This window comes from Camelus dromedarius, chromosome 4, assembly GCF_036321535.1.
Source record: "Camelus dromedarius isolate mCamDro1 chromosome 4, mCamDro1.pat, whole genome shotgun sequence".
Classification (NCBI taxonomy): Eukaryota; Metazoa; Chordata; class Mammalia; order Artiodactyla; family Camelidae; genus Camelus; species Camelus dromedarius.
The window spans coordinates 96,845,735-96,863,274 of NC_087439.1; the positions used below are offsets into that span (position 1 = coordinate 96,845,735).

The window sequence follows — 17,540 nt, forward strand, 5'->3', positions numbered from 1 at the left end:
ACAGCCACTGCGGGTCTGGTTCCCTCTCCAGCAGTCACTCAGAGCTCTGGGCTCGCCAACAGTTACCAGTGGCAAAGACGCCCATCAGGACCTCCAGGGCGGATCCTGACCTGACGCCCATCACCATCACCATCACCATCACCATCAGTGACCTGATTTCAACACAAAGTGTCCGGCACCACAAAACACAAAGGTCCTCATCTCCTGCTTCTGCTAAAACTCCCCAGTGGAACTCTCTGCTCTGTGCATCCCCACTTCCCCCAGTATCTCCTCAAATTTTCTGAAAACTCCATGTACTGGTACCTAAGAAAGAGCACAATTAACCCCTCTCCCTTCCCTGGTCCTTCCGGTGAGCCTGGAAGAAAGCAGTCAGCTCGCTGGGACTGCACGTGAGGGGTCCGCGTGAAAAGCCACGTGGAGACTGCAGGTGTTCTGGCAAAGACGGCGCCAGGCTGGGCACAAGAAGATGGCAGGCGGGTCTGCGGTCTGTGTGTCAGACCGCAGAGGGGAGGCGGGTCTGTAAGCAGCAGTCAGTAGCCCCTGCTTTGGATTAAATCCATGTGAACGTGGAAACGAGGTGCACTGAGAACTCCAAATCACACTGCTCAGCACTAGAGGCCCCACCACCAAACACACCCACTGTCACAGACGTGAGCAAGTTGGAAAGGGCTCTCGTACAGCATCCAGAACACCTGCTTCGAGATCAGATTCCACGGATTCTCTTGTAAATCCTACTGAATCAACAAGTCAGCGAGAAACGCTGTTCTAAAAAAGTCCAATTTCTACAAAGCACTTCCTAGGAAAATTCATGTACTACACTTAAGATGGAACAAACGACTTTCAAAGCAAACAAATCCAAACAGAATCCTTAGATCTTAAGACGGAAGGTCTTCTCCTGGCACCTTGAACAACTGCATCGTAAGGGGCAATTCCTAAAAAATGGCCTAAGAGTTTAAAGTTTAAAAAAATAAGGCGGGGGGCGGGTATAGCTCAGTGGCAGAGCACGTGCTTAGGACGCACGAGGTCATGGGTCCTATCCCCAGTGCCTCCATTAAACAATAAACAAACCAACCAACCAAATTATCTCCCCCTCAAAGAACAAAAAACAAGCAAAAATGAATAAACAAACAAACTGCCATCCATCACAAAAGTGCCTCCAGTTAAAGGCTCTGAAGACGATGGCGTAACAATTACAAATCGCCAGCATCAAATGAGCAGAGTCAGAGAGCTCACAAGAACCCTAGGGGAAGGCAGTTACCAGCAGGACACAGGCCCCGGGTCAGTGACCTCCGAGTGACCGGCACCAAGACGCTCACACCGATTTCACTCAGTTCTTTACAAACGCTGTAGCAAGAGGAACAGCAACAAGTCGACGTGGGAAACGTGTGGGTTTTATTTCTGGCACCACGTTAAGTAAGCCTCGCCACCGCCCTTCGAAAGTCTGTGGCGTCAGCGGCAGTTAGAAAACGGCTGCGTGTCGAGCGCTGCTCTTCACGTTAAAATCCCAGGAGCGCCGAAGCTGCGCTTCCGCCCGGAACGTGCCGGGCCCGGGTCGGGGTCTTCGCAGTCGAGCAGCAGCAGCGGCAGCGGGAACGCTGGGCGGAGCAGGACCAGGAGGGGCGATACGAGCGGGGCGACTCGGAGCCAGGAGTCCCCCAGGACGAGGTCGCCGTCGGTCGGACGCCCCAGCTCGTGACCTGGGCAGGTGGCAGAACCGCGAAGGCGATGCAGCCTCTGGGATGCGGCCACCCCCCACCCCCACCCCGGGCCGCCTGCACGTGGGGGCCCGGCTCTGACTGCCCTGCGGGGGCGCAGTCCACGGGGGGCCCAACTCATCTGTCCCTGTTGTAGGAACCGGGAGCGGGGGCGGGGAGGGGGCAAACGGGAAGATCACCCGAAGGCTGCTCTCCATCACACAGCGCCCACCACTCCCTCTGAAAGGCCGGCAGCCCCACAGCCGACCCACTAAGCGGGGAAGAGCCAGCCAACTTAAAAGCGCAGAGCCAGGCGCCATTCTCGACGCTTCACTTATTTGCCTCATTTGACTTTTTCTTCATCACGATAATTTTCCTCAAAGTGCGCATTTCTTATCGTGTTCCCATGCGACAAGCAAATAAAAAGGCTCTTGTAAGTGGAAGTAAAATGAAAAGTTTCAACCAAAATCTCCCGAATGAACCCGGTCTGCGAGTCACCCAGTCAGCTCCTTCTAAGGACTGGCCAAGAGAAGCTCAGAAGTTCAGGAACTCATTCAAGACCCGCTGTGGGGAGGGCCAAAGCCCAGAGGTTCAGCGGCAGCAAAACTATGCTCGCACAGGCCAAGGGGACACAGAGCACAGGTCCCAGGAGAGGGCCCGGCACCCGCTTCCCCTCTCCTCGCGGACCAGCCTCAGAGCCGAGGGGACGGGCCGGCGGGGACCTCCCGGCCTGCACCCGGGGCCTAACGCCCCCTCTGCACCCCGTCTCCCTCCTCTACCAGCCAAGCTCCGGCCCCCGGCCCCTCAGGGCTATCTCACCCTCCGTGCTCCACTCGGCTCACACGTCCTGCCCTCACACACCCCTCCTGGGGCTGCCCGCGCCCCGGCCTGTCCCTCTTTCCACGTGAGCCACACTGTCCTGAGGAGGCCGGTGCCTCCACCCGGCCTGGCCGGGCACCCCACGCAGGTCGGCAGGATGACTCCTAACCGGGCCCAGAGCGCCCGGGGTCCACCCAGCAGAGGGACAACCGCCCTCGAGGGCAGAAGACCAACTCTGGTTCCAGGTGGCCGCTGAGCAGACGGCTGCGGCCGAGCACGGACAGCAGGAAATGCTGTTTCCTCACTGATGAGACAGAAGAAACGGCGTCGCAGCTCACTTCACAGGGCCATCTCCCAGACCGCTGAGCAACTGGGAGGCCCGGTTCAGAACGGCCTCACTGCTCAGCGCGGGCGTCTGAAAAGCGCCGTGGGCTCCACTCACAGTCAGGGAGGAGCCGTGCTCACTCACTCCTGTTGTAAGTTTTAAACAGCTCCGGCTTTTTAAGTAGAGCAGCCGGAGCCCAGCGCCTGGAGGTGGCCGCACAGAGCGCACCTGTCCACGGCCCTCCTGCCCTCGCCGCGGGGCGCCTGAATCGCGGCCTTTCTCTTCCACCATCAGGCTGCGCTCAATGGTTTCTAATGATCCAGCACAGGGCTTTCAATGTCAAATACATACCAGGAGTTCATTCTTAAATTTCAATATCATTAATCATCCAACATTCAGCATCTCAGAACGCAGAAATTTGCATTTCTACAATGGTGGCTTGGAAAAAAAAGAACCTAAATGCAAATGTTCCACAGACTGTGTAAGAATGTTCAGAGAATTGCCAAAACAAACCATCAAGGCTCCATTGACAGTGAATTTTCCCAGCTCTTCATAACGACTGAGTATTCGTGATTTTTAAAAGACAAAACACAATTTGACGATTTAAAAAAAAAGTATGTTGAAAAAGAAGTCGTTATGTCTCCATGATTTCCAGAACAAACCTTGACTGATTAAGATCCCAGATAACGATGGCGGAGAATCCGGGGCAGGGGCCGTTCAGGCGCTGCACATGGGCCCGGAGGAGGCCCGGGGACGCGCTGCAGACGGAAACGCCCGGGACTTCTGCCACCCACCCCTGAGAAAGCAGAATCAGGCAGCACAAGAGATGCCCAAGCGCCCCCGCCCCCGCCCCCCATCGGACAGCGGTCTCTCCTGCCTTCCCTCTGAGATGCCTGCCCTGGCTGGCTAGGCACCAGGCCCACCTTCCCTCCCGTGTCCTGGGCTCAGCCCTGCTCCCCTGCCCTGAACTCCCAGGGCTCACTGGGGACGCTGCGTGTCCTTCTCCAGCTGTGGCCACCTGCTCCCCATCTTCCCATGGGAGTGAGCCCCAGCCCCATCTCCTGGCCTAAGCTCCCAGGACTCTCCCAGCTGCACCTGCTGACGGCACGCCGCGCCCCCTGGAAGGCCAGGCCTGGGCCTCCCCAGGCCTCGCTCAAGGCCACTCTGGGCCTCAGCCCTCCCATCACCTCTGTGGCCCAGGGCCTCGTTCAGGGCTCAGAGTCGACATCCTCTTTGTGTTAATTACAGGCCCTCAAAACCCATTTCCTACCCTTAAAACTTTCAATATTCCTGAAATATTCAACCACTGAAAAGCACAATTTAAAAAAAAAATGGCAGAAAAGTGTTTCTTTCCGAGATCATTTCTGTATTTAAATATAAAAGCCTTGGGGGCCAAACTGGTTGAAATAAACAAATTCAAGACCCAACCAACGAAGCCTCAGCGTGCAGCAAGGGGGGCCAGGCCTCGCTCGGGCCAGCGGAGGCCCCGGGCCCTGTCCGGGGAGACTGCGGGATTAGACACTGACGACGGACGGAACAAATCGGACGAGTCGAAACTCATTCATCATCCGATCTTCGTTGACACAGACTCTGTAGCTGCTTTTATGTGAACGGGGTGTTTCAGACTGAACAGAACACCAAGAAATCAGAGTAGGGTCCAAATTAAAACATGGATCTCAAATACACACAACCCCTCAAAACAGTTAACCTGTTTTCCCCTCAACACTGCACAGGCCTCTCACCAAGACGCAGGGAGGCATTCCCTGAGTCCACCCTGCTCGGCCCGTGTCCCTCAGGGCGCGTGGTGTGGTGCCCACACACGGGTCCCGGAGGCGCCACTGCGGGGCTCCCTGGGGCTTACAGCCTCTCCAGACGTTCTTTGGGCAGAAATGTTACTGCGAGGAAGGCAACTGCACTGGAGGGGCTGGGGGTGGGCAGGGGGCCGAGTGACAGCAGCTGGGGCCCCTGTAGCCACCCGGGGCCCTGAAACCCAGCACGCTGGGAGCACAGGGAAGACCACAGTCTGCAGCAGAGGCAAGGGGTAGGGAAGGGAGCCCTGCTTGTCCTGACAGCGCCCCGTCCCTCAGTCTGCAGCGGGGGGGGGGGGGGACTCGCCCTCAAAGCAGAGTCCCCAACCCCCCTTGGCACATCCCCCAGGGAACGGCACGGAGCCTCACACTTCAGAACCTCTCAAAGAAGTGTTCTCTTGGACGAAATCAAGCCAGGCCCTTTCCTCAGGCTGCTCACATCATTAGAAGTAGTTATTCAGGGCAATAAAACCCCAACCGTTAACAGTTTTACGTCAGAAAACCAGGGCCTGGCTCTGGCAAAGTCCAGAAGGAACGGCAATAAAATCATAACGCGCACCTCACCCGACAGCAGAGGGAGCGTTCAAGGAAAACAGGGCAGAGAAGACCTCCACACACCCAATAAAAAGGCCATCTGCTCACCGGGCAGGGCCAGCCTGCACTGCCCGCGCCCGAGGAGGGGCCGCGCAGGAGGCGCGGAGCGGCGGCCAGCGGCCAGGGCAGGGAGGGGCCCGGGCCCGGGGGTGCTGAGGCACAAGCAGGGCCCTCGGGCGGGAGACCGGGCGGGAGAAGGGCGACAAAGACCACCTGGAGCTGCACCAGTCAGTGTCACTTCTCTCCCTCCCACAAACCACAGAAACGACAAAGTATCAATAGAAACATGAAAGGACTTGCAGCCAGGCTGACAGTGGGAAAGGAGTGGCATTGACAGACAAGACACTTAGAGGAACTTCCTAGAAAATGTGCCTCCCCTGGGACCCAAGTGATGGGAAAACGACCATGAGCAAGCAGCCTGGCCCCTGGGAAGTCGGCGGCCCCACGGACGGCGCACTGGACAGACCCGTGGCTCGGCCCCATGCCCAGCCCGGGACAGCGTGGGGGCGGCAGGGCGGCGGGGGGCTGGCCAGGGTGCCGACCCCGGTGGCAGGCACATTTGGGGTCCCACTGCAGCTCCAGGGGCTGCTCTGGGAGGATGGGGAGCTTCCGGCCCCACATCACTCACTACATCACACGTCCATGCGGACAGAAGGGGAGGGAAGAGGCTCAGGCCGCCTGGCCCTCAACGGCTCCACCCCTGCGAGAGCCAGAAGGGCAGCCTGACACTCGCCGGACGAGACTCGACGGCAGGAAACCTCGACAGGCGGGTTCCCCACGCGAGACACACAGACTCTGAAAGGAGAAGCAGAAGCCAGCCAGCACTCCGCCGCTCAGAGGCGAGCCCTAAAGGGAACGCCTGCAAGTGTAAGATTAGGTGGGTGGAGAGGTGTTTGTCAGCCAAAGGAAACCAAGGGCAGAGATACTTCCAGGAGATAAATAAACTCTGGGGCAAGGAAACATTAAACAAAGAGAAATACGTTGTATTTTGTTAAGGGGGGGAGGAGCCACCAAGAGATACAGTCCATTTTTAAGCACTGAAAAACGCACGGGAATATATAAAGCGAAAAAGGTCAATAAAACGGTCTTCTTGTAAAAAGAGCGTTGCAAACTATAATCATAATAGAAAGCAGACATTTAGAGAAATCAAGGAGACGAAGAAGAGTAAAGCTACACTGATTGACACAACTCAGATGTGTGCAGATAGAACAGCACGTAGAGAAAAAACACATGCACTGCTGTGTAGAAATGCACTTGCCCTTTGAACAACACGAGTCTGAACTCCACGTATCCACTTAGAGCAGGTTTTTTTCAGGAGTGAGCGCCACGGTGCCACACCATCCGTGACTGGCTGACTCCGTGGATGCAGAGCTGCAGACACAGAGGAACCGTGGATACAAAGGGTGGACTGAAAATACAAAGGGTGGATTTTCCACTGTGCAGAGTCTCAGCACCCCTCACCCATGTTGTTCCAAGGCCAACTGCGTACAACGTACACGAATGAGAAAACTTTACCTAGAGTGTTGATGTATACATTCGACCTCTTTAGACAAAAAAGAAAAAAACAGGGAAAAAAGAGCATCCTTTCTCTTTAAACGCCTGGTGGCGTGCACAGGATCTGATCGTGTCTGCACAGCTCAAAGAGGAGCGCCGCTCTCATACAGCGATGACGTCCCAGCAACGCTCCTCCCCTCACACGCCGACAAGAATGAAACAGACCGAGCCCACCTACTGCTGGTGCAAATGAAGAAAAATACGTGTGCGCGTTAACAAGAGCAGCTGAGGCAGAGTTTGCGGAGTAAGTTGAGAGTAATCGTAAAGGTCTAAACGCGCGTGCCCACCACCCTCCCATTCTACTTCTCGGAACTGGCCCCATGGAGGCACTCAGACAAGTGCGTGTACAAAGAACACGGATAATAATTATCTGATGCCAAGTCGGGGCTGTTACAAGTAGCACTGCAGCCACACAAAGAATCACCTGCACACTACCAAAAGTAAGCTGGTTTTACATACATACTGCCATCAAAAGATGCCATAATGCACGCAAACGGAAAAAAACAGAGCCCGGAGGCCCACAGGATGAGTGCGCTCTGTTAAAACATTTACACGCACTGTGTGTTCAGACACAGGAAAAGGCACAGCCCTTTCTCCACAGCAGCTCACTCTGAGCGGGCGGGGGGGGGGGGGGGGGGGCGGAGACAGCAGGGCGCTGTCCGAGGTCCACGTTACCCTCTGCGACCCAGGCTGCTTCATTCTGTTTAACCTCTCCTATCTATCAATACATGAAAGACAGATTTACAATAAAGCCTTCGTATCTAAATATAACCCAGAACCCTGCTCTTGGGAGCTTCAGACAATCAATAGGGCCAAGGAGAGGGGTGTGGGCATTGGGGGGGGCAATCCCGAAGGGACAGACCAGACCAAGCCTCAGCCCCTCCCTGCTGAGCCAGACACCGGCCACTCTGACACATGCGGGGGCCTAGAGGACACCCAGCACCTGTCCAGGTGGACGCAGGACAGGCTGATATCCACGTGCCCCAGAGGCCGGGCTACGGAGGTCGGGCCAGCAGGCGGGCAGCATGCAGGCCAGCCCCGTGGGCGGTGGACCAGCGAGGTGGGACAAGGCCGGGCCCCAGCTTCATCGGGGCGTGCACTGGACTCTGGGGGGGGAGGTCCTGAACATGCGTCCATAACACATTCCTGACGCTCCAAGCAGACAAACGTGGCTCCCAATCCCTCCGGGCCACTCACTCACACTGTGGCCCTAGACACTGGCCACCAGGCCTGAGGCGTGTAGGGCCTTGTGAAGATGAACCGTGTGTAAGATGCTCAGTGTGGCGCCTCATTAAAGCCCTGGGCACCAGAAGCGGAGCCTGTGGACTGGTGATGCCATGGCCACCACCCAGGACGGCCGGTCGTGTGTTTCTTCTCAGACTCGGCCCCAAGGGCCCGTCACAGAGGGACCCCCACCCCCACGGAACCCAGACACAAACAGCTGGAGGAGAAAGGAACTCCAAGCCACACGTGGACCTGTAAACACCGCTCCTGCGGGCCCCAGAGGAGCGTGGGGGTCGACACGCAAGCCCAGACCTAGACTGGACCCCAGGCCTCCGGGAGGCCTTCACCGTGTTCCGTCACCGAGATGAAGAAGGGTCTTGGCACCTGGTGCCATCAGAAACCAGCAGCGATCACGACCAAGAAGAGCACGCGTGTGACACCCAGGACAAGCAGCCGTCACAAGACAGCCCCTTCCCGTGGGGAGCCCGTCCGCCCGGGAGCCCGGGGCCCACTCACCTGGATGGCTTTGGGAGCTCATTGCGAGCAGCGCCTTGTCCTGCAGGTGATTCAGAATGGCTCAAAATTTCCACGTAAACAATATCTCCAAAGGGTCCCAGAGTTCCTCCGACACATGCAAGTAGGCGACGGGGAGGCTGGGCCACAGCCACGGAAACTCGAGTCCCGCCGACCACGTTGTGGGCCAAGTCATCCAAAGGAGAGCCAGTCCCCGCAGGCTCTCAGGACACGACCTGTGTGGTAGAGAGAGAGGAGGCGTGGGTTAGCAGGGAGGATCTCACGTGGACAGCCACGTCTGCCTCAGGAGGCACCTTAGTGCTTCTCCTGTGTCCATCATAGACGGTAAAACAGTTCACTTGGAATCATGTCTGCTCATACGAACTGCTTGCTGTTTTTGTTAGTAAATATATGTGGGTATGTGTGAAAACACATCTGTAGAGCCGCATCTCTAGACCTCAGCACGCCGGACGGAAAACCTTTTAAAAGGAAATTCACTTTAAGCCCTCCCCACCACACGTTCCCCGCGTTTGCGATTTCCACAAGTCCTGTTTCCTGGCGGCGGTCCCAGAGGGCAAGTCCCAACCCCGCTTCCCTCTGACACGATGCCTCCAACAGTTCCCCGCGTTTCCACCTTCCTGATAACCATCTCCCCAATGTCTTTCCACTTTCGGATTATACATGTGACACGTGCTTATCACGGGAAAGTGTCTAAGAAGTCGCCCAGGACGCCACCACACGGACGGAGGCAAGCACAGGGTGACGCTCCGATGCGTTCCTGGCCGCTGCTTTGCTCGGCCTTGTGCCCATCCCGACTACCAGCTCTGCGGTTGTGTGTCCTACTCTCTTTCTGCCGACATGACAGTCGGGAATTTTCCAACGTCACTAACAACTCCTGGTGATGGCGTTCTGAAGGCTGCTTCCCCCTCCACCTGGGACGGAGACTGTTGGCCTCCCCACTGTGAAGGCTGCTCCCGCCCCTGCAGGTGGCTCTGATGAGCCCTGCCAGTCACAGGGCCGCGTCCCCAGACCGAAAGGCAGCACGGGACGTAAGCCAAGCTCATCGAGCCCTCTTCTCCAGACCACACTCGTGCACAGGTCAGTCACCTGACCGAGGAGCCCAAAGAAACAAGTCCGAGAACTCGGACCACAGGCCACCGGCCTCTGCGTGACACCATCACGGGTGACTTTTAATACTTTGCTGTGATGAGCACGCACTACTTCACAATCGGAATATACAAATAAACTGAGAAAACGGTAATTACGGAAATCCTCCTACCGACCCTGGCTCAGGGTGCTTCTGAGGCCTCTTTGACATCCCCTCCTTGAAGAGTGTGACAACTTCCTGGTTTTGATTCAATTATTCAAGGATTTTTTTTCACATTGCTTATAACCAAAGAGCCCTAACCTATTCAGCATGCAAACGATTAAGCCCCAAAGCTGTCTACTTCGGTGGTTTCCAATTACATACTCTCTGTAACTCTGTGACTAACACCATTATGACTGCTGTTCTGTATCTGGTCATCTCCTTGGGAACAACAGTGACTTACATATCTCCGATTCAGAATTTTTATTCGTCTCTGGAACAGGAAGAAACTGTCTTGAAAGCAATGCATACGGTGTATTTTGCAAACCCTTGTAAGTCTCGGGTGGCTCTGTGATCTCCACACAGAGATCACAGCGTGGCTGGGTATAAAAGCCTCAGATCACAAATGCTTCCCCCGAAAACCTCCGAGCCCGCCCGCCGTCAGAGGCAGAGGGCGCCAGGCTGGCACAGGCCTGGCCTGTCCGGGCGCCGCAGCCTCGCGGGCGGCGTTCTGACACTGTCACTGCGTCATCATTCTCTTTTGACTGGACTCAGTCAGGACATTTCTCACTGATCTTGAAATTCAAAAACGTTGCCAGAAGACGTCTAGTAACAGTCTCTTCATTCACTTTGCTCCACACGTGAACCTTTCAGTACCTACGGGTCTCCCCTCCTGCTCAGGAAAACGCTCCTGAATTACGACCTGACGGCTGCTTCCACTGAGTTTGCTCTGGCATCGTCAGAGGTGCCCAGCCGCCCGGCTGGGGCCTCTCCAGCACGCCTGGCCTCTCCCCAGCTGGGGCGCGCTGGTTTATCCCGCCCCCCAGGCCCCTTCTCAAATACCCTCTCCTCGTCGCCACTGTTTCCCACAGCGTGAGTTTTACTCCTTACGGCTTTCCACGCAGATTTTGACTAAACCTTCAGCTTATTGTTCTCAACCGCTTCCCTTCACAACTCATCCCACTGTCGTTCCCTTCCAGCTGACCCCGCTTTGTGACCTTCTGCTCCTCTGTGGAGACTCATGTCTTCCCAGCCAAAGTCTTGAAATTTCTTTTTTCTGATTCTGACTATAAATCATCTTCCAAGGTGCAGCTACCTTCTGCGTGCCAGGGTAGTTCCCTCTTCCCCACATTCTGGGATGCTTACTTGAGGCCCCGTGGTGGGGATCATTTCTGTTATTTTATCCTCAGATAAGAACAGCTGTAGTCCAGACCTGCCTTCCACCCAAAGACTGTGCGCCTATCTCTTCCCACTGTCACAGTGGCTAGAACGCATCTCGGAGACACCCATCTGGCAGCAACACGCACAGCCCGGGCCAAACGCCCGGCATCCAGCAGGCGCTCGCCGAGTGCCCGGCTGCCGGGCTGAGAGGGCACTCTTCCCGCCCACAGGCCAAACAGAACACAGACCGTCTGCCGTAACACAACACAAACGTTCCGGAGGAGCCCCACACGCCCAAACCTGCGTATCAGAACTACCTGGGGTTATAAAGACAAGGGAGTTTGAAGCAGACCATTCAAAGCAGCCATTTGGTAGCCAGGTAACACAAAACCAACAACAACTCTGCTTTGAAAATCACCATCATTTAAAGAGCCGGGTAAGACTCCTAACACACAAAAAGTCCAGTCAACGTAGAATGTTACCTTTGTAAGAGACGGCAGCAGTTTAACAAGAGAGGTTAAGAGGACGAACTGAAGCTCCTGAGTTCGGGACAAAACATGGGAAGACAGAGGACAGCATGCAGCAAACACTTTGAGGGTGAGCACGCGGCCACAAGGGAGGGCGCAGGCAGAACGACCGTGCGCCACCAACAGCAGACACCGCCCCGGGGAGCGCCATGTGCGGGCTGTGAGCGCCCCTGACGCTCCGACCCTGTTTCTTGAAGGTAGAGACCATGAACGAGGGAAACCGAACTCGGGCCCAGCTCGGCGTCTGCGTCGGCCGGATCCCTCCCCCACGCCCCAGGGGGACGTGAGCTACCGCACGTCACAGACACACGCTTGGTCACAGGGCAGGATGTCCACGGAAGAAACAACACAACCCCGGGGAGTCCACTTCCTACAGCTGCCGTAACAAGGCGCCATAGGCCGAGCGGCGTAAAACCACAGTTCTGGAGGCACGTAAGTTTCAGAAGTCTGAGCCCTGGGTGTCGGCAAGGCTGCAGGGGAATCCTCCCCAGCCTCTTCCAGCTTCTGGTGGTTGCTGGCAGTCTCTGGCTTCCTGGCCTTGCAGCTGCACAGCTCCAGACCCTGCTTCGTCACCACACGGCTCCTCCCTGCATGTCTGCCTTCAACGGCCGTCTTCTTCCAAGGACACGGTCCTGCTGGATTAGGGCTCAGCCAACTTCAGAACAACTTCATCGCAATTAATTACATTTGCAACTCCCCTATTTCCAAACATGGCCACATTTTGACGTCCTGGGGGTTAGGACTTTAATACAGCTTTAGCGGGGAGACACAATTCAACCCCTAACACCCAGTACACACTGCACCACGGGCCCATCCTGGCTGCTCCTGTACCAGCCTCGCCAATGCTACGTGACTCCAAATGGTTCCAGAGAGTAACACACCCCCGCCGTTGCACAATCCTCTCCATCATAACCAGACCACACTCTACACAGAAGAGCTCCTTCTGGGGCTCTCGATACCACAAAGGGCAGAGAGGCATGGAGCCTGGAAAAGAGCTCTGTCAACAAAGGGGCAGACGCCCGGGTCTGGCTGGTTACAAGGCTGAGTCTATAAATCATAGGGGAGACAGTGGGGAGGGGGGTTTCCCTCCCTGCTTTCAGGGAATTCTCCAACTGCATCATTTAGCCCAGTTCCTCTGACTTCGGCCACCCTGAGTCTATCAGCAGGCTCTCACCCTAGGTCTCTGGTAGACAACAATCTATGCAACCACAGTTTTAAGACACCGGACAATAGGCACGGTGACCCTTGAGAGGAAACAAACATGATGACCCGCCCAGGCGTCCTAGGTGACTGCTCGGAGAAAGCTTCCAGGTAGCAGTGCAGGGAGGACCCAGGAAACATCTGAAGAAACAATGGCTTAAAATTTCCCAGATTCAATGAAAACTATAAACCCATAGAAGTTCAACAAACTCCTACCACAAACACATGAAGACGGTTATACCGAAGCACAACACAATCAAACTGCTTGAAACCTGTTGTAAGAGAAAGTCCTAAAAGCAGCTGGGAATAAAAAGTCACATCACAGACAAAGAACAGAAGTCAGAATGACAGCAGATTGCTCAGTGGAAAGAATGCAAGCCAGAAGGCAGTGGAAGGGACACACACACACACACACACACACACATACACACACCCTACTCCCAGCCTAGAGTGCTGCACCCCGTGAAAATATCCTTCAGAATCAAAGGTGAAATAGAGATGTTTTCAGGTATTCAAAAGCTGAGAATATTCCATCACCAGCAGACCTGCACCTAAAAGAAGTACCAAAGGAGCGCTTCAGGCAGAAAGAACATGGCGCCCGACGGAGACCCAGATGCACACAGAGGCGAGGAGAGCCTCAGAAGCAGGAACCATCCAGGTGAATATAAGAGAGTCTTCTCTTATGCAGACTCTCTTTTAAAGAGAACTGTTTAAAGCAAAAGTGGTCATGTATTGAGACGTTTATATCACACGTACTAAGAAAACTTGTCAAAAATAACACAAAGACCAGGAGCGGAGCAGTGGAGGTGAACTGCTGTATGCCCCGGAAGTGCACGTGGAGCGGCTCTAACCCTGACGGCAAGACTGTGGGAAGCTGAGGACATCCGCTATAAATCCTAAAGCCCACACTTACAAAAGAAACAATTATAATTAACAATCAGTAGGGAAAATATAGTCATAATACTCAATCCAAATGAAGGCAGAAAAAGAGGAAAAAAGTGACAAATAGAAAACAAAAAGCAAGATGGTAGCTTTAAACCAAACTATAGCAATGACCAGATCAAACGGCCTAAACACCCCCAATCAAAAGGCAGAGTGTGTCAGGCTGAATGAAAAAGCAAGACCCTGCTTTCAGAGTACAGCGAGGACTTATGTGAGGTAGGACTGAAATGGTTTAGAGAAAAGGTTGTGCACTTTATATCGTAAAATAAATCTTACCCAAGCATTATGGGCCCAAATTTATGCTGCCTACAAGGAATGCATTTTAAGCACAAAGACCCAAATAGGTTAAAGGTAAAAAATGAGAAAAGATGTACCACGCAAGTGCTGATCAAAAGCAAGCTGTGACGGTTACATTAATATCAGACACAGTAAACGTGAACGAGCACCACCAAGGACAAAGACGGGCATTTCATAATGACAAAGGGGCCAATTCATCAAAGGACGTAACATTCTGAAACACTTACGCACCTGATAACAGAGCTTCATACTTGAGGCAAAAATTAATGAAAGTGTAAGGAGAAATGGACAAATCTACAGTTGGAAATTTCAACACTCTGCTCTTGCAATGGTCAGAACAAGTGGACAGAAAATGAGTAAGAGCAGAGAACACACTATCACCTGACTCGACAAAATGGCCTTTACGGAACACTCAGCAGCGGCAAAATACAGTCTTCACGTTCTTTTTAAAGGCACACAGAATATTTTCCAAGACAGACCATCTTTGGGGCCGACAAACAAGTCTCAATAAATTTAAAAAGATTCAAGTCAAGATATACAAGGTAATGTTCTCGGACTGAATTGAAATTAAATTAGAAGTCAGTAACAGAAAGATACCTGGAAAATCAAATATTTGGAAACTAAAACTCCTTCATGGATCAAAGGAAAAATTAAAACAAATTATAAAGTATTTTGAAATGACAAAAATGAAACACAACATATCAAAATCTGCACTGCTGGGGGGGAAGTTTATAGCATCAAATGCCTGGGTTAGAGAGGGTCTCAAGTCAGTGACCTCAGGTTTCACCTTAAGAAACAAGAATTAATTAGACCCCAAAGAGGCAGGAAAAAGGCAGTAACAAAGAGCAGAAATCAAGGAGATGGAAGACTTAATTACACTAAAAGCTGATTCTTTGAGATAGTAACACTGGTAAGCCTCTAACGAAACTGATTAGGAAAAGTAGAGAAAGAAGACACAAATTTAACGAAGTCCGGAAAGAGAGAGGATTAACTAGAGACCACAGATACCAAATGGATGATAAAGGAATATGATGAACAACTTTATGCCAATAAATCTGACAGTTTAAATGAAATAAATAAGTGCCCCAAAAGACCCAAACTACCAAGGTTCACTCAAGGGGAGAGAGGCAACGATCGGTGCACAGGGCGGGGCCACTGCTGCCCTCCGGGGACCCGGTCTGCCCCTCTGTCCCAGTACTTCCCCAGCGGTGACCTTCAGCTGCCCTCCTTTTCTGCAGTGTTAATTAGAATTCTGCTGTGAAGGCGCGCTGTCACCGGTCCACCTGGCTATGCCATCACTTATATTTAATATGAATTTGCAGACATTTATTTTATCCGATGTGTCATAATCCAACACTACCATTATTAGTCTTTGAAGCTTTGGCCATTGGAAGCACCTGTATGTTTCTGACAAGACCCCACCTCAATCTTTAATAGCTTTTAGCTCTTCCCTACTTTCTAGTTCCATGAGATGTCCCTGTCACAACCTGAGAATCAACCATTTCTCCCAGGGGCCTTGGTTTGTTGGTTGGTTGGTTGGTTGGTTGAGAAAACTGTGTGCAGACATCAAGACCTTACAGCTGGCCCCTCCCAGGCCCCTCCCCCAGACCCTCTGCTGTAGCCCCCGCTCTGAAGCACCCAGATAATAGTATCTCATGCATGTTTTCTGAGTTTTCAGATGCTCAAAAACACCACCGAATGGAAGAAATTAACTACCTGCAGATCAACAGCACGTGGCCCCAGACCTCCTGGTGCCTAAGGATTGGTCACCATCAACCAATCAGAACTGTGCACAGCTGGTCACACCCGCCTGGGATGCCCTGACCTCACCTGGCCTTTAAAAAGGCTCAGCTGAAGTCATTTAGGGAGTTTGGGAGTTCTGTGGGCACGAGCCACAAGTCCTCCATGCTCAGCCCAGCAGTAAACCTTTCTCTGCTCCAAACTCCAACCGTCCGCTCTGTCTGGCCTCACGGTGCATTGGGCACCCGAACTACTGTTTGGTAACAATTTGGATAAAACCAGCCTAGGAGTCTGTGCCCGTGGTAGGCTGACCCTGGCCAGAGCCACCCCTTCCTGGGTCCCAGCCATCGGGAAGCTCCGGGGAACCAGAGGGCGGCTCCAGCACAGGCACAGTCGCCCCGGCACGAGGCTGTTCCGAGCCGGGAAACGTCCAGAGCTGCGTCCACACTTGGCGTCACTGGGGTGAGTGGCGCCAGCTCGCGCAGGCTGGGAATCCTCTCCAGTCCATCTGGGCTCGTTCCTCCCGGGAGGGAGCTGCTCCGGTCCGTTCTTTCGGGAGATGGCCCACCTGTCTGGAGGCCTCCGTCTGGGAGTGGAAGGGGAATCCTGAGACGGCGCCTCCTCTGGTTGTCTGTGCCAATGTACCTTATTTGTTGTTTCTGTGTGTATCATTTGGAGGTGAGCCACTCTGGCTGGTTCGTTCCCTTCCAGGAGGGGAGCCATTCTGGGCTCCCTGGGACCCACTCTGCGTCCCTTCTCTTTCAGGAGCCCGGCCAATTTGGAAGCCTCTGTCTGGGAGTGGAAGTGGAATCTGGGGGCTACACCTCATCTGATCTCTTGTTTATGGGACCATGTTTGTTGTTAGTATGTGTATATCAGTACTTGCGTCGGCCGTTGAGAGGTCTTTGGTGAGTAACAGGGCTCACGTGTGACGACAGCACGGCATCCTGCCCTCCCGAGTTGGCGTCACCTGTGGCGGAGCCTTGGCTGAGCGCTTCCCTTTGAGGACTGGCCTTGGCCTTTGATTCAGCTTCATCTCTGGCGGGGTGCTGGTTAGGGTTCTCTCCTTTTGGACTGACGGGGCAGTGGCTGGGAACCCCCCTTTTTGGAACTAGGGAACTGTGACCCTCAGGGACCATTCTGAATTGTGGTCTGCTTGATGTTTGATAACACTGGCCGTAAATGATTAAGTATGGATGATCAGAGCTCTTTTCGGCCTCACAGGCCCCCTAGGGTGTACTGTGAAAAACTGGAAGATCTTCAGCTACGCTCCCACAAGTGAAAGGAAAGGGTATCTTTACTGCAGCACGGCGTGGGCTCAGTGCTCCCGGGGACGGGGAGGACAAGGACCCCAGGCTCTGCCATTACATCAAAGCGGCCGCCGGCAATTCGGCTTTTATCTCAGGGCGGGTGCGCGTGTGTCCTGGCACCTGAGCCCAAATCCCTTGTTCTCTCTTCCCGGTTTTGCTGCAGGTGAGGCATGTGAGTGTGAGCACATGGTGCACGTGCTTATTGTCTATTACTGTTACTTCTTTAAACTGAAGTGGATATTTGAACTGGAAAAAAAAATCCCTGCAAATAGCCAAGGTGGTTGGGTTTTTTACAAGCAGTTAGAGAAGGAATTCACACTTCTCTTCTGCGCTTCTGAGGTGTAAATGCTCTGCCTGCGCTCTCAAGGAAAAGTTTTTAAACTCAAGTGGTAAAACTGTGAGATCTCTGGTTCTGTCTTTACGGAAAAATTAACTCATAAATAAGCTAATTTAATTGGCTTAAAAGTAAGTGCTTACAAATTAAATACTCGTAAGTATAAAAGAAGCTAGACAACAAATTTCAGTT

The 17,540-nt window shown here is 53.6% G+C and overlaps 1 protein-coding gene across 6 annotated transcripts in view; it reads right to left on the minus strand.

Moving 5' to 3' along the window:
* The window catches only part of HDAC4 (histone deacetylase 4), a 266,392-nt gene that overhangs the window by 217,012 nt on the left and 31,840 nt on the right, over window positions 1-17,540 (minus strand). For all 6 annotated transcript variants that reach the window (XM_064485328.1, XM_064485331.1, XM_064485329.1 and 3 more), the window contains exon 2: window positions 8,535-8,767. In XM_064485328.1, the coding sequence (XP_064341398.1) occupies window positions 8,535-8,556 (22 nt within the window). In that variant the 5' untranslated portion in view covers window positions 8,557-8,767. The remainder of the gene's footprint in view (window positions 1-8,534; window positions 8,768-17,540) is intronic.